General features: G+C 36.7%; 1 protein-coding gene across 1 annotated transcript in view; it reads left to right on the top strand.

The window, feature by feature from the left end:
* The window catches only part of HIBCH (3-hydroxyisobutyryl-CoA hydrolase), a 77,739-nt gene that overhangs the window by 19,364 nt on the left and 40,224 nt on the right, over nt 1–18,151 (top strand). The window contains exons 7-8 of the mRNA XM_077780263.1: nt 2,443–2,516; nt 14,324–14,402. Of these exons, the coding sequence (XP_077636389.1) occupies nt 2,443–2,516; nt 14,324–14,402 (153 nt within the window). The remainder of the gene's footprint in view (nt 1–2,442; nt 2,517–14,323; nt 14,403–18,151) is intronic.

Below are 18,151 nucleotides of genomic sequence, written 5' to 3' on the forward strand. Positions count from 1 at the left end.
TGGATCCAGTAGGTCCAGGGGTCCCTGAAGGATGGACGGTGTCAGCAAGGAAGAGAATTAGAGAGCCCTGAGATTCTTTCTGATCACCAGGCAGCATCTCCATCCTGTCGGTTTTGGTGTCTTTATTTATAGGTCAAATGTTAACATGGCATCAGAAAATGGAATTTTTACAATGGATAGCTCTCTGTGATAAGATGTTTTTGGAAATGTACAGAAACAGGTTTTACAGAAGTCTTCTTGCAGAACTGCCCCAACTATAGTGAGGTTGAGTAACTAAGAAAATAACAGGATGTTCACATTTTAATAACACTAAGATTTAGTTATAGGTTTGTAGATACTCTTATCCATCCTCATCACAGCTGCCAGGGTAAGGGAAGGTGTTTGTGGAGTGTAGGCCTTCGGGAAGGGGCTGCTATACATCACCAGTCAGCAAAGGTATATGTAGTAACTTATCTTCTGCTTATCTGTTTCTTCTCTCTAAGTTAGGCTCTTTGTCTCTGGGCAAGACTTGATTTTCCAGTTATATTCCTTATGGCACTGGAGAGCCAACTGTACCTTTAAAGACTTTAGCTCATTTCCAATACATAGAATAGCCTCTTCAAGTGCATTTACCTTTGTGTGTAGTTTTATGATTTCTTGAATAGCTAGGGCATGAAAGACATTTTTGGTTAGCTGATTTCCATGTTGAGCTGTATGAACATCTTGGACTAACACAACGGTAGAAACAGGATTGTACATGTAAAGGTCAATCTTATGAGTAAGGGTCATTAGCCTGTTCATAGCTCAAGGGAAAGTATGGAGAGAAACAGGACCTGCTGGAGACACAGTGTCTGTTCCCATAATCGAAACAATAAGTTCCCACAATAAGTTCCTTCACAAGGTGCAATCATCCTACCAGGGCCGGAATAAGGGGACAGGTCACTGCAGATATTGATCAACAAGGTACCCTAGGGTGCTCAAGCAGAAATAATTGTGTGGGGGTGGGTATCGGTCATCATCTGATTGACAAGAGACTGTGCAAACTATCTTTAACCTCACCAGGAGTTTTCTTGACTAGTGGGCTCAGAATGGCTCCCAACACAGTATAATGGAAGATTTTTTTTTTTTTTTAAGATTTAAAAAATTTTTTTTTTTAAATTTCTAGGAGAGAGAGAGAGAGAGAGACAGCGTGAGCAGGGGAGGGTCAGAGAGAGAGGGAGTCACAGACTAAAACAGGCTTCAGACTCTGAGCTGGCAGTCAGCACAGAGCCCGACGCGGGGCTCGAACCCACGAACCGCGAGATCATGACCTAAGCGAAAGTCGGATGCTTAACCGACTAAGCCACCCAGGCGTCCCAATATAATGGAAGATTTAAAGTTTTAAGGCATAGAAAGGGGTATGAGACTGCAGGGGCTGTAAAAGGAAGAATTAGGAAATTTCCATTGGATTTCAGAATGTGTAGAATATGTGCTTATATGCATTCATTTTTATCTGTGCTCATTGTTGAACTTTTATCCAGTGTGGGTGATTATCCTCTTTGTCTTGATAGAGAAGGGTAGGGTCTCCTCTCTCCCTATGGTATTCTGTCTATGATTTCCTTATGCCTTTTCAGGGGAGGGTTAGGATGGCTTTTAGTTGCACAATTTTTTATAGTAAATTTTTAGGGTCATTTAGTTTTTCAGCCTTTTTCATTGGTAAGCATTGGGTTGTATTTTTGAAGTTGCAATGGATTATTCTCTAACAGAAGTTCCTATAGTTTTAAACTCTATTTTATCCCTTGTCTGTCCACTTTACTCTTTTCTCCCCGACTCAGGGATATCTAAGTGCAGAATTGGGAAGTGCTTGTATTTCCTTATCAGGACCTTGGCTTTGTTGTCTCCCGTATCTGCCATTTTAAGGCATTGCGTTCTGAGAAATAGAACTTTGACTTTCTAGGAGTATGAGTATTCTTGGCAACTTTTACAGACTTGCAGATTCTCAGATCTGCAGGGAGTTCTTTTCCTTTTTACTTGGCCCTTTCCTGTGGATATATTCATTAGGATTTTGGTTCATTTTGTTTTTAATTGTGAAATTCCTTTAGGTTCATGGTCTATCAGCCACCTCCTCCCTGAGCTGTCTTTACCCTGCCTCTGTTTCATCTACCATGCCATACATACACCCTGTTCGGTTAAATGATTTGTGGTCTAGAGGGCTCTGTTCCTTATTGAGGCATCAGATTATTGTGCTAAGAAGAAAGGGGGAGGCGAGCTCCTCTTGCCCCTAAAATGAGCTCATTCTCCTAACGATATACTGACTGAAGAGATTTAATATTAACTAGAGTTTCATTATGATTTTAGCCATTATTTGAGATTATTCTCCACTGTTTCACCCATCCATCAAAAGTTACTGGATATGTGCTAAATACTGGTGAGGCTCTGGGGCTGAAATAGTGAACATGGCAAATGTGTTTTCTTTTCTCATAGAGCTTCCTGCTGAGAGAGGGAAAGACAGGTGTTCCGGAAATACATGAGTGCCAGCCTCAACTGTGTGAATATGTGTGAGTACTTTAGTGAAGGGGCTGGTGTAGGGGAAGTGATTTGGAGGAAGTTATATAAGCAGCCAGGAAAGAACAAGTTGGGAATAGTGGAGAAATGTGATATGGTTGCTGATAGTGTGGTAGGGGTTGATGCAGTATGGAAGGGCAGTGTGAAAAGGAGAAGATAGAAACCTATGTGAAAGGAGGTGAGAGAGTGCATGTTTGGGTAAATGTTAGTGTGCCTGGATTTTGGAGAATGAAGGAGATAGTGGGTAAAGTCTGAGGCCAGAAAGGTAAGCAAGAAACCAGGTCAGTCCTTTTGTATAAGCTATGTTGAGTCATTTATCCTAAAATCAGTAGGGAGAGCCTTTCAAGTGCTTTTAGATGGGGAGATGGCTTGATGAGGTTTACATTTTAGGAAAGATAAGTCTCTTGTGGGAAGAGCAGATTGGAGGGGGTTAGGGTTGAAAGTGAAGAGATTTTGGATTAAGGTATATAATGAAGGACCTGAAAATTAGATTTATGGGCAATATTTAGGAGGAGACTTGGGATTTGATGAGGGATAGAACATGAGAGGATAAAGAGGAGAAGGAGGCAAGTGTGACTTTCAGGTCTAGCCTAGGCACTGGAATGAAGGGCGGACTGTTCACTGAGATTTTGGAGGAAGAATGGCTGGGGGTGTAGACTGTGGAGGGTGAACAGCCATGAGTTTAATTTCAGGCTTGTTAAATGTGAAATGCCTGTGGACTATCCACATGGGGGTGTTGTGTCTGAACAAAAGTGCTGGTTATGCAAGTCTGAAACTCAGTGTGTTGCCCTGGGCAAGAAGTTCAGTTTGGGACTCGTGTAGGCATAGTATGCTCTACAGTGTGTGCTTCTGGAACATGAATTAGCTCATAAGTGACTGGTAAGTGGTGAAATAATGTTAGCATAATGTAAAAGTCATGTCAGTTCATACACGTTTTTTGTTGTTGTTGTTGTTTTTTTCCTAGACAAGGGGAGAGAAAGTAGTGGCAATAAATCATCATCAACTATGCAGGAAAAAAAAGTGCTTCACTCTGTTGATGTACAGTGAATAGAAATTCTCTTGTCTATATTTTAAGAAAAGTAAACAAATCCTTGTTCATTGGACAGCTTCCACATAAAGTGAAACCAACCCCGCCGCCCACACTGGCAGCCCCACTGGCTATTAGCTGCACTTCTACCTGTTTTGTTCTCCACACCTGCTGGGGCTTGCCCTGATTAAAGTATTGCCATTCTTTCCACTTTATTTTTCTACATTTTAAATATCTGCTCTGGCATTCTTTGTTCATAATGAGATGCTTGACTGGGTGATTTAGGTCAGGTCCCTGGGACCATTTATAGTTTTTATTAGCATTCAGAGTTGTGTAGGTTTTGAGCACACTGCCCAAACTCTATTTTTCCTATAAGCTCTGTGCAGTTTTTTAGAATCAGGGGATTTTTTCAGAAATTCATTTTGTTAGAGCTGCCTTGGATTGAAAACTTGTCAGTAGAAAAGGTTATGCAAGGAAATGTGACAGAAAGAGTGACAACCAAAATAAGTCCAGAATGGAATCCTAAAACAAACAAACAAAAAACACCCAATGTTTATCGGCCAGGGGCAGAACAAGGACCCTGTAAAAGGCACTGAATAAAAGGGGTCCAGAAGAGGCAAATTAGAAGAATGCCCTTGTTATGGGAAATTTCATGTTGGCTGTTGTGCCCCAGGAGTCTTTGTCAGTTTCTTTGCTTTGTGATAAAGAACATATCCTAGGTTCCTCTTGTATGCTGTGTTCCCCAGATCTGGAAGTCAGCTGTTTCTCCAAGACAGCCCTGGTTACTTTTAGTAGAAAATGGTAGTTAGCAATAACAGTCTGGGCACTAGTTAAGTTGATCATTGTTTCTACTCTTTCAGTGAACAGAGCTAAGAACACAGATCTTGTTTTTAAGAGAAGATAGGTCCTAATTTTAATACATCGTATTCAAATTTAGATTTTTATTTCTTTGATATTGGTATCTTTTTTATGTTTAACGTCTTGGTTTTTTTAAATAATGTTAACACTGTTACTAATTTGCTTTGTCCTGATGTATACAATAGTTTTAGAATAACACTGTTACTAAAGATAAAGCCACTTGAAATAATTACTCTTTCCCCTATACCAAAAATTTTTAGTGACTTTTTCATATTTTTTCTAGAGTATTCAACCTGCTTCTCATAGAACCAACTTATTTTTATACTCCTATCAGTTTACAATGAATTTTATTTAAAGTACATACTTACTATAACAAGTACAACTGGCATAAACAGACTGAAAATACATATGACTAACATTTGGTAAACTCTAAACTCAACAGATCGTAGTATGAAATTGTATCAAAAAGTAGTCAGAGAGTAGCATTAAGGATGCTAGTTACTAAGGACATTAGTTAATAGACTTCACAGAATTAATGGAAATCTGTGGTAAATCAGAGGTCGAGTAAGAGTGCTCCTATTATAATAATTCTTTTTGTTTCAGTATATGATAGAAAGCAGTGGTTTCTGAGAACTTTATTTTAAACTTCTGTTACGTATATAAATATAGTATGAGCTGGGGTGCCTGGTGGCTCAGTCAGTTGGGCATCCCATTCTCGATTTCAGCTAGGTCACTATCACCAGAGTTGGGAGATCAAGTCCTGCATCAGGCTCTGCGATGAGGATGGAGCCTGCTTAAGATTCTCTCTCTCTCTCTCTCTCTCTCACAAAAATAAATAAATAAACAAAATATGCAATATGTTTATGTTATAGTTGGACACATACATATATAATTCATAAATATGCATATATTGGGGGATGTGCTCATTGAGGTAAAAAAAGAAAAGAGTATGAATCTAGGAGATGTGTATTTTTAAGTTATTTCAAATTTATGCTTTAAGGTATGACATACCAAAATCCATTTATCTATTCCCTACATTGAAATATAATTGACTATAACATTGTATTAGTTTTGGGTGTACAGTGTAATTATTTGGAATGTGTGTATACTGCAAAATGACTACCACAATAAATTGATATCCATTACCACACATGATTAACAAAAATCTTTTTTTCTTGTGGAGAGCTTTTAAGATTTACTTTCTTAGCAACTTCCAAGTATCCTTCTGGCCTTTTTACTTAAAGTAGAACTAATGGTAGTTCTGTTAATATCTAAATGGTAGACTGTTAACATCTAAATAAATTTTTTTACCTCAGTTGTTTGGTTCCGCTGAATATAATTTTCAGAAATAATATGAATTATGCATCCAAAGCAGGAGGAAAATATTTAGTGCTGATCTCTGCAGTCTATTAAAATATATTAATATTATATAATCAGTATATTAGTATCATTAATGTGCAGTACTAGCCTATTAATATTAATGTGAGAAGCATAATAAAGTCTTTGTTCTCACTGTGGAGATGGCTGATCAGACTGCTGATCTAATGCATGTGGTCCCAGAGATATATTATGAAGCTTTTTATATTTATGATATTAACTTTTATACTATAGTGAAGTAATGTACAATGAAAGACCCCCCTGTTTGAATTTCTAATAAAAACATGTACCTATTTGAAATCACTGTTTCCAGTCCTGAGTGATGATGAGAGAGGACTCTCACATACTCTCTTTTACTGTGATGCAGTGTTCATTCTGGGCAGGAGCTTACTCGTGCTCCCTGATTAGAATTTAAATCCATGACTCTTTGTATAAGCATTAGTCACATCATCCCGTAGAGTGCCTTGTGTGCCCTTTTCAGTTAGTTGCTTTATTAATAGTGGTTGTTGGCTCTGTTTACTCTGTAACATTTCATTTTAGTTTTTATTTTTTTAATTAAAAAACATTTTTATTGTGAAACAACTTGAAGTTTACAGAAAAGATGCAATAACAGTACAGAGAACTATGTATTTTTCTTATTCCTTGTTTTTCCACGTTTGTTTTATCATTCTCTCTTCTACATATATCTATGAAGAATTTTTTTAAGCATCTGAGAGAAAGTTAGAGACGTGATAACTATTGCTAAATTGTTCAGCATGTATTGCCTAAGAATAAGGACACCAAAATCAAGAAATTTAACACTGATACGGTACTATTATCTGGAACATTTCTTTTTCAAGTACCACATTAAATTGTTCCACATGTGTCCTTGTTTGTTAGGAGAATAATTTTACCATTAATATAAATCATGGGGGCACCTGTGTGGCTCATCGGTTAAGTATCCGACTTTGGCTCAGGCCATGATCTCACAGTTCACAAGTTGGAGCCACGCATCAGGCTCTATGCTTACAGCTCAGATCCTGGAACCTGCTTCAGATTCTGTGTTGCTCTGTCTCTCTGCCCCTCCCCCACTCGCACACTGTCTCTCTCTCTCTCTCAAAAATAAATATAAAAAATAATTTAAAAAATATAAATCATAGAATTGACTGTATTTAAAGTGAACTTAAAATATAATTATCAGTTTTTAAAAATGATCCTTTTTGTCTCAAATAGTAATAATTTCTGGAAATATAGAAGGAGTGCTTATTTCTAGTTGCTAATTAACATATTTGCATTTTGAAGAACTTAACTGTGCTTTTTAAGTAATTATAATAAGATCTTTGTAAAAAGCCTTAAATAAAGCTATGTCAGCTTTCCCCCCCCATCAGTCTAAAAACTCAAAAATGTCTCTTAAGTAAAAAAAAAACAAAAAACAAAAAAACCTTACATTGCCTAAATTTTGCCTTTAAAGATTATTAAATGTAAATAAGTAATTGTCATTCTTATAGCAGTATGAATTTGACTACACTCATAGACGTGTTTAGTTGTTTTAGTTTATATTAGCATTTTTTAAAATTAAAAAAAAAATTTTTTTTAAATGTTTTATTTATTTCTCGGATAGAGAGAGAGAGACAGCGTGAGCAGGGGAGGGTCAGAGAGAGAGGGAGTCACAGACTGAAACAGGCTCCAGGCTCTGAGCTGGCAGTCAGCACAGAGCCCGACGCGGGGCTCGAACCCACGAGCCCCGAGATCATGACCTAAGCGAAAGTTGGACGCTTAACCGACTAAGCCACCCAGGCGCCCCTATATTAGCATTTTTATACTAGATTGTAAAAATGGATCATATCAGCACAATGTCAGCACAGTACTGCAACGATGATTGTTAAAAAAGAATGTCAGAGTGCTTGGGACACCATAAATAAAAGGCATAGAAGGGTTAAATGTAAAATAGATAAAGATGTCATACCACCACTAAACTAAAAGAAAGTTGACATATTTTAATAACAAAGAAAGTAAATTTTATGATAGAAACTTTTAGGGGCGCCTGGGTGGCGTAGTCGGTTAAGCGTCTAACTTTCGCTTAGGTCATGATCTCGCGGTTTTTGGGTTCGAGCCCTGCATCGGGCTCTGTGCTGACTGCTAACTCAGAGCCTGGAGCNCTTTTATGTGATATATGGAAGACGTTTCATAGTTCTAGAATGTTTAGCTATAACAAATCTAAATTTGTATGCCCTGTGAATCTGCTGTGTATTGTTTCTCTTTGGTGTTAGTCATGTGGTCTTTTCTTATATGTTGGATTATTTCTAATCAGGTACTAGTTATTTCTAATTGACTATTATTTGAGTCCTAGGATGACATTCTCTTCCTCCAAGGAAGATGTATCTTTGTTTCTAGTAGGTGTCTAGATTGAGAGCACTAGTAATACCAATCATCTAGATCCAGTCAGGGATGGAAGGATGTGTAGCTGGGCTTCACTCCAAGTGAGGGCTGGTCTGAATTCAGGTCACCCTAACTCTTAGGGTGTCGCATTGAGGGACCCAATTTGGCAAGCCCTAAATTTCATTATTTGTTCCCTTAGCAGGTAGGGCTTAATTCAGTATGTTAAACTCTGTTCAGCTCTTTGCCCTCTTAACATCACTGAAGTCAGATTCTGAAAATTTTATTGACCTTAATCAAGTGTAGAAAACTACTTTATAACTATTTTTCTAAAACTCTCAGTTTATAACTGAATATAAAGCTGAACTGAATTACTTAATTCCATAACATACAATGTGACAGTAGTGCTAAAACTGAGAGACTATGGGAACAAACCCCTGACTGTCTGAAATTACTAGTATTATATTGTCAAACATTTTAACGTGTTTGATCTATGCCAAAAAATGGAAAGTCCTAAGAGGGGAAATAGACAAAACCACAATCCACGGAGAAGAGTAAACAAACATTTTTCAATAATGGGACAGAATACAATTCAGTATAAGTACGTATATACACACATATTTTTCATGCATGCATGTAGTTTGAACATTGTCCAATAAACTTGATCCAATCAACATGTACTCTAACTGCAGATATGTTCATTTCATCTGTACATGGGATATTTACCAAAATTGGTCACAGAATTAGTCTCATAGAATTAATTTTAAAGGATTAATCTTATAGACTCTTCTCTGGCCCCAATAGAATTAAGATAGTGCTCTAGATAGTAACTACAAAATTCTGAATTTTGAAACATATACTTATGGCTGTGTCTTAAGGGTAGGAAAGGATTTCTTAAGTAGTACATAAATGCACCATAAACAAAAATAACATATTTCCAAACTAAGAACTTTGTGTATTCTGAGATATCAGTAACAGTGAAAAGGCAAACCACAAACTGGAAAATAGCTCTTGGAATGCATATATCTGACAGAAGAAACATATCCAGAATGTATGGAGAATTTCTACAACCAATAAAAAAATCCAATGGAAAAATGAGCAATAAATGAGAATAGACCTATCACAAAGATATCCAGATAGCAAATAAATATAACAAAACATTCAACTGCATTAATCATCAAGGAAATGCAAATTGCAATCAAATGAAATATTACCATATACTTGTTAAAATGGCTGAAATTATGAATGACAAATTCAAATATTGGTGAGGATGGGAAATAACAAATTCATATTGCTGGTGGAATACAAAGTTGGGACTAATGCTTTGGAAAATTTTTATTTAAAAATTTTAGTCTTGAGAGAGACAGAATGTGAGTTGGGGAGGAGCAGAGAGAAGGGGACACAGAGCCCCGTGCGGGGCTCAAACCCAAGGACCGTGAGATCATGACCTGAGCTGAAGCTGGACACTTAACCACTGAGCCACCCACATACCTTAAAGTTGTTATTTTTTAAAAATTGACTGAATTAGTATCCTTTGACCTAGTAGTTTCACTCCTTGGTATATATACCCCATCAAATTGTATGCACTTATGCGCCAAAAGATATGCATAAGAATGGTCATTGAATCATTGCTTGCAATAATCCCAAACTAGAAAACCTAACTAGCTATTTATAGTAGAATAGATCAATAAATTATTTATTTTACAAAGGACTGCTGTACAATGAAAAAAAATTTCTGCCCACAACATGAATCTCACATAATGTTGACTGAAGGATAATTAATATGTACTCTATGATTCCATTTATACCAAGATAAAACCAGAAAATATAAATCTTATTTTGTTGAAAGTAAGGATAGTAGTTGCATGAAGGATGGAGGGAATAATGAGTGACAGAGTGCACAAAATAATTTCTGATAAATTTTATCTGCTTTTTTGTTACATGGGTGTGTCCACTTTGGGATAATTCACTGGACCTGTATACTTATCATTTGTTACTATTTGTATTCTTTTGAGTGTATATTCTATGTCAAGAAAGTTAAAAAAAAAAAAAAACCAAAAAAAAAACACACCAATGTGCCTGACCTGAATGAAAATGAGGGAGCTAGAAAGGGACCAAATCACATAGAGCCTTATTGGCCATGAGGAAGAATTTTGGTAATAACCTTATTGTGATGAGAAGTCACTGGAGAATTTTGGGCAGGAGACAACTTTAACCCATTTACATTTAATAAGCTTCCTCAGCTGCTGGATAGAGAATAGATTGTGGCAAGAACAGAAGCCTGGGTGTCTAGCCCAGGCAGAGATAGTAGTGACTTCAACTCGGGCTGTTACAGTGGATATATGAACAGTGGCTTGATCCAAAGTAGATGTTGAAATAAGAGCTGTCTAGACAGCTTTATAGATTAGAATGGGAAATCAGAAAGAAAGAGGATGCTGCTGAGGTTTTTGGCCTGACCAGATGGGTGAATGAATGGTGGTGCTATTTACTGAGGAAGCCACCCATTTAAGGAGACCTCAAGGGATTTACTTCTGATGTATGAACATTGAGAAAAATACTAGATGTTCAAGTGAAGATGTTAAATAGGTGGCTAGATGTGAAATTCTAGAGAAATCAGGATGGGAAAATGATTTAAGTCATTAGTGTTATGGTGCTTAAATTCCTTGGGCTCTTGGAAGAGATCACCTAGGAAGCAAATGTAGAAAGCACAGAGTGCAGATGAAGTGAAACAGAAGGAAGACACCTGATCATTGTGACCATATCTCAAAGTCAAGTGGGGACTAAGCAACCCTGCCAAATGCTTCAGTCATAATCCAGTTAGATGAAATGAGATTTGACTAGTGGGTTTGATAGGATGCAGGGGGACTATTCGAGGAGAGTCAGAAATAAGAATGATATCTTTCATTTGGGGAATGAATCTATACAGTGTAACCATTAATACAATGAAATTTGAAGATTTTGAAGCCTTTTTAAGTCCAGCAAAGGAGTACTGGCTAAAGTTAATGGTTAAAAAGTATTCAAGAGTAAATTTTTGAAGATTTGAGGAGGGACTTAATTGTAAAAAACTTATACTGGATTCTTTTATATAAGATGCAAAATTTAGATATGAGTCTCCATGAAGTTGCTATATCCCTTTCAACACTGATCAGCATTTATATTTGTAGTATCTAAGTGAGGTGGCTTGCATTTTCCCAGCCTTCCTCTTAATTGAAAAGCTTTTAAAATTGGCTCTTAATGGTACCTAATGTCAAGGGTCTCTTAATCTGAAAGCTTGTCATTAATAAATTCTTTGTAACATCTTGAAGTCTTTGATTTCATTCATTATTTTTTCAGCTATGGATGAGACAATGTATTATGTAATAAAAAGATAAAGCACTGAATCAGTGAGTATAGGATCTGTACTGTTTATATCAAAGAATATTGGGCTCATAAATTTCTTTCTCTATTGATTTCAGGAGGTAGATAAGTCCCTTTATAGAGAAGTTGGACTGTTAGGTGGTTCTCTGGCCAAGCAAGGAGGATTTCAGGAGATATAATGGGAATGACTAGTCAAGGATGAGCATAACAGGGCAGGAAAAAGTACACAGGGCAGCTAATACTGTGTTATGCTGAAGCTTGACAGGATGTAGATCTGGTTCTAATTGAAAATGTGGTCAGAGACATTTTTTAATTGAAAAGAACATGGACTTAGTGAAACATGCAAAAAAGAGAATAGAGCAGTTATTAGACAAGCGCAGGGATTAAATGGGAATCCATAGACAAAAATGTAGCGTAGCTTGCCTCCCTAAAAATTGAACTGTAAGTGTGGACTTGAGGCAAATTTAAGTAGTATGTCTGTCATTTTTTCTCCAACTATCTCCATTGCTTTTTGTATGTTTGTTCTCTGTGCTGTACAGGCTACATGCAGCCTTCTCTGTTTATTTGTCATCACCCTATATAATTTCTGCTTTAACTAGGCTCTCGTGTCTTTGGCTCAAATTTCAAATGACCTTTAAGCTTTGGCTGTCATCAACTCACAGCCACCCACCATGTTTTAGTTTAAATACCTGACAGTGGGAATCTTGTCTAATGCACTTTGCTTTTTCTCCATTTGCTCACTGCCCTTACAGTTCTGGTTAGCCTCAATTTGGGTTCAGCCACTCCTCAGGGAAGGGCAAACTCTCTGGGCAGAGAAGTTTTCCATAGAGAAAGGGCAGCAGTGGTGCAGGTAGTAGCTTTCTTTAGTATGTTTTCCTCACTTTAAAATTATATGATTCACTGAAATTGTAAAGGCTTGGAATTTTGGAGGAATGGCATGAAGGTCCTGTGGCTGATGGAGTCAGCACAGCAAGAGTGGTGGGAGATGAGGTCTGAGGTGAGCTGGGCCGTAATACGTATACCTTGCATGCCATGGAACAGAGTTTGAAGTGTGTATGTCTCATATAAATATCCATGTTTGCTCAAATATGTGTTAGAGATACACAGGGAAAAAAATCTGAAGGGTTACATATCAAATTAATTTTCTCTGGAAAGAAAGAGGAGACTAGGATTGGGGTTATAGTCAGATTTTACCTTTATACGTAAATATTTGATAAAGCGGGATATAGTCATTGGTATTTGTGGAATTCAGGGTTAATTAAAAGAGGTAGGAGGCAGTAACCAGAGGAGTATGGTTTGAAGTAGGGTCAGTCAGTGAGACCTGGAGATCTACCTACTGTGTAGCCCCAGAGGGAGGCAGTTTATGCAGCCCAAGGACTCAAAAGAACAAAGTCCATAAACTGGCAGTGCAGTCCAACTCTTAAGTTCTTAGCAAGACATTCCTGAACACTAATAACTTTAATTTGCAGTGTGATAAACCGAAGTAGGGAGTAGAATATGAAGTAAGAACTTTTAAAATAGTATAATAAATTATTAATGAAACTAGTAATGCTCTCTTTTCATTACAGTTTGTAAGATCATGATCTTAGAATATATACAATTGAATTTGGGTCAGTATTGTCAGTTGACTATGTCATGATGGAATACCTATCACAGTGATATTTGCCTATAAAAAGAGTATCAGACATTGTGCATATAACTTATAAATGTTGACACCCAAAGATGTAGGTGGTAGTTGAAAAATTCTATTAACTTCCATGGTTTTCTAAAATTTAATCTTAGCATATAGAACACAAATTTATAAGAAATTGCATGTGTTTTGAGTGTTTTCTTTCTTAAAAATGAGTATGAAAACACTTGAAAGAGTTGAGGAAACTGTAATGTAAGATTAGAAGAACCAAATAGAGATGACGCTCTTTAGTTAATGCTTACAGAACTCTTAAGTGCCTGACATTGTTCCAAATACTTTATATGTTTTAACTCCTTGAGTACTGTGATGATGAACGATACACTGGTTAAAAAGAACCAATAATGAGAAGAACTAGAACAATTGAACAGAAATTCTGAATAATGTAAAAACATAACATAGGAAATATGTGTTGTAGTGTGAGCACTGAAATGAACTGGATACTTTGTCATCACACGTATACTTCTTATTTCATTGGATTCAAATATGTTTTTTTTCCAAATATGTTTATTCAAAGATGACTATTAAAAGTTTGCCCTTTCCAGTGACATTCAACAAATCAGAGATACTTTTGGCCACATCTTATTTTCTAAAACTTGTGTTCAATAATCGGTTTTTAAGAGTTGTATAGTTGGCCCTGTTAAATGTTGTATCTGATAAAAATGTGACTAATATTCTGAAATACACAGTAAATGAAACAGTGAAATAGGTGACTAAATAGAATGTTTTAAAATTCTTTTTAAAGCTACAAATTAGCTAGAATAGCCTGGTCATGCTGCCCTGATGACTGCTCCTGCCAACAGCAACACCCGGTGGTTGTGGGAAGAGTCACTGTTGTATAATGCGGTATCTGGTTTGCAATGAGAGGGAATGTGGGAAGAGGACATGAAACATAGCACAAAACGCTGATTGAAAACATCTTAGCTAAAACAAATCTATTCCAGATATCAGGGATACCCATATGTTTTTTGTCTAGTAAATTCTCCCAAAATTCTGTGTTTTAGGGTTTTTCTCTAGTGTATCTCCTAAAAGAAATTCTTGTGGAATATAAAGAAAATATACTTGGTTTAAAATGTTTGTGTGTATATGCGTTTGTTTTTTGCCAGCATTTAAAACAACGTTTTGCCTTCTTTTCCTAGGGAGTTGGTCTCTCAGTTCATGGGCAATTCCGAGTGGCTACTGAAAAGTCTCTCTTTGCGATGCCAGAAACAGCAATTGGTAAAATATTTCATAATCACTTTTAGAATTATCTTTTGATATATTTCAGATTATGCTGCTGCTAAAGGAATTGATGGAATTTTGCTGAGATACAGCAATGAAAGAACTCTCTAAGAAATTGGAATAAGAAGATACCTGGAAATTGTATTAGCTCAGTAATTGTATCTGAAAACACACAAACAAGAATATTTAACTGGCAACACTAACAAATTCTAGTTAATTTTAGGTGAAAGATTACTAGGGAAAATTGTCTTTATATTCATATCTATGATCCTTTTTGAAATTTGTATACATGCTATGAAATATGGATAAAAGGTATAGATCAAATTTTATTATTTTGCATATATAGTCATACACACTACATTTTGAAAAAGCTATTGTTTCTCCACTGATAGCTTTTGTATCTTTATATGTATTCTATTGGAATAGAGAACACTACACTGTCTCTCTCTCTCTCTTTTAATTAGCATATATGCATGTGAGCAGGGGAAAGGGAGAGAGTATCCTAAGCAGGCTCCATGCTCAGCCCAGAGTCTGACTCTGGGCTTAATTCTACCACCCTAGGATCATGACCTGAGCCAAAATCAAGAGTCAGCACTCAACCAACTGAACCACTCAGGTGCCCCTATACTGTCTTAATTATTGTTGCTTTATATAGAAATTAGGTAGTGATAAATGACTAAACCACCCAGTAACCCCAACTTTTGCTATTTTTAATTACAATGTCTTGGTCTGAGTCTCTTTAAGTTGACCTTGTTTGGGATTCTTTGACTCTTGGACCTGGATGTCTCTTTCTTTCCCAAGGTTAGGGAAGTTTTCAGCCATTAATTCCTCAAATAAATTTTCTACCCCTTTCTCTCTCTTCTCCTTCTATTCTTTTTTTCTTTTTGCTTTTCTGATTAGGTAATTTCTACTCTGTCTGCCAGATGTTGATCTGTTCTATATCATTTTCGTTATTCTTAGCTTTGGTTCCTATATTTTATAACTCTGTGTTGAAGTTTGTTCATTCTTGAGTTCATTGAGCATCTTTATGACCATTACTTTGAACTCTTTATCAGGTAAATTACTTATCTTTGTTTCCTCCCCCGCCCTAGGTTTTTATCTTCTTTTGTCTGGAACATACTCCTGTGTCTCCTCCTTTTGTTTGACTGTGTGTGTGTGTGTGTCCGTCCGTCCTGTGAATTAGAATAGCTACCTCCATCTCTTAGTCTTGAAAGAGTGGCCATGAGTTAGGAGCATCCTCTGTGTAGACTTGTATTCCTGGCAGCTTTGGCTGGTTGGAGCTGGAGCAGGCATGGGCCAGGAGTGTGCTGCTCTGGGGTTACCTTGGCAGGACAGCTGGGACTGCAGCGGGCACCTTTAGGGGACAGCTGGAATTGTTGTGGGCTAGGAACCTGGGACTTGCTAGCGCAGCCCTCCTAGGTTGACTAGAGCGCCTGGACCATGCTCCCATCTGGACTATAAAGCTGGAGGGGCCATGTAAAATATGGTGCTTGCTGGCATCCCTGACTCCAGAGAGTTCCAGCAGTTCCCTGCCTATTTGGTGGACGCCCTAGAGTTAATAAGCGGATGAATAGCTGTGTTTTTTTGTTTTGTTTTGCTGTGCCCAGTGTCAGGGAGTCTATGCAGGGGCCCCTCAGTGATATCCCTTCTTTCTTCAAGTTATCACATTGGGAGTGGTGTTCCTGTGGTGACTGTGTCTCTCTCTCTCCTACTGTTATGTATGTGGTTCCCCCTATCATTTGTGTGTGTGTGTGTGTGTGTGTGCAGAAGCTGTTCATTCAGTTCTCAGTTCTTTTTCTGCAAGAACTGCTCTATTTTTGGATTTAGACCTGGTATGTCTGTGGAAGAGGGTAAATTCAGGTTCTTCCTAAGCCACCATCTTGGACTTCCATCTGAAATACAATTGATTCTGTATTGACTTTGTGTTCTGCAAACTTGCTAACCTCACTTATTATTTCTAGTAGATTTTTTTTGTAGGCTGTGTTAGATATTTTTGTATAAATAATTAGACCATTTACAAATAAAGTCAGTTTTACAGTTTCCTCTCCAGTCTGGATAGTATTTATTTGTTTGTTTTTTTGCCTTATTACACTGGACAGAACCTCCAATGCATTGTTGACTAGAAGTGTTGAGTGTGGGTATTCTTGCCTTGTTCTTAAAAGACATCTATGTTCATGAAAGACATTGATCTGTGGTTTTCTTGTAATGTCCTTGTTTAGTTTTGGTATGAAGGTAATGCTGGCCTCATTTTCTGGAGGAGTTTAAGTAGAATTAGTATAATTTTTTCTATGTTTGGTAGAATTCATCAGTGAAGCTCTCTAGGCCTAAAGTTTTCTTTGTGGGAAGATTTTAAACTACAATTTCAAAGTTTTTAATAGATGTATGGCTATTCAGATTATCAATTTCTTGCAAAAGCTTTAGAATTTAAGTAATTTGCCCAATTTATGAACATAAGGTTTTTCATAATATTTCCTTACCTTTTTAGTATTTTGTAGAATCTATAGTGGTACCTGTCTCACTGTTGATATTAGTAATTTGTGTCTTCTCATTTTTTTCCTGATCATTCTAATGAGAGGTTTATTTATTGATCTCAGAAATCATGTTTTTTCATTTTCTATTTTATCGTTTTCTGCTCTTATTCTGTTTTCTTTCTTTTACTCATTTGGGTTTCATCTCTTCTTCTTTCTCTAATCCCCTAAGGTGAAAGCTGGGGCCAGTGATTTGACTCCTGGATATACAATTTTATTCTATTCTGATTTTTAAATTTCAGTACTTTAGAGATGTTGTTGCGCTGTTGTCTTGTTTATGTTTCCTATGAGAAATCTCTCTTCATCTTTGTTCCTCTGTAAGTGTGCTTTTAGTATCTCTGGCTGCTCTTAAGATTTTCTACTTATTATTTGTTTGGAGCTATGATTATAATGTGCCGTGGTATATTTTTCATCTTATGTTTCTGTTTCTTGAGCTTAGATTTACAATTTTTGTTGAATTTTCCAAATGCGACTTTATTTCTTCAAATATTTTTCTTTCCCCCACTCCCTTTACAGGAACTCCATTTAAACTTATATTAAACTCATTCATGCATTGTTCATTTTTAAAAGCTTTCATTTTTTCATTTAAATAGTTTTTATTTCTGTGTCTTCAATTTCATTTATCTTTTACAAGGTGTAATCTGTCTTAATCCCATTTAAGTATTTTTATTTATACATTCATCTTAGTTTTTATCTCTAGAAGTATCATTTAAGTCTTTTTTATATCTTCTATGCTTCTACTTAACTTTTTGAACATATAAGGTATACTTATTCTCTGTTAATGTTCTTGTTTGCTAATTCTTATGTTTATGTCAATTCTGCATCAATTTGGATTGCTTTATCACCCCACTATGGGTAGTAATTGCTGCTTTTTTAGATGCCTTGTAATTTTTTTTAAGTTTATTTATTTTGAGAGAGAGAGAGAGAGAGAGAGCACATGTACCTGCAGGGGAGGGGCAGAGAGGGGGAGAGAGAGAATCCCAAGCGGAGCCCTGTTTGGGGCTCAAATTCATGAACTGTGAGATCATGACTTGAGACAAAAACAAGAGTCAGCTGCTTTACCAGTTGAGTTACCCAGTGCACTGTCCCTGCTTACACTCTGTCTCTCTCTCTCTCTCTCTCTCTCTCTCTCAAAAATAAATAAATATTAAAAAGTGTTTAAAAAGATCACTCTGGCCATTGTATGGAGAACTTTCTGGAGGAGGAATCAGTAGATCA

Source organism: Crocuta crocuta, unplaced genomic scaffold, assembly GCF_008692635.1.
Source record: "Crocuta crocuta isolate KB4526 unplaced genomic scaffold, BGI_CrCroc_1.0 scaffold38, whole genome shotgun sequence".
In the NCBI taxonomy this organism is placed as follows: domain Eukaryota; kingdom Metazoa; phylum Chordata; class Mammalia; order Carnivora; family Hyaenidae; genus Crocuta; species Crocuta crocuta.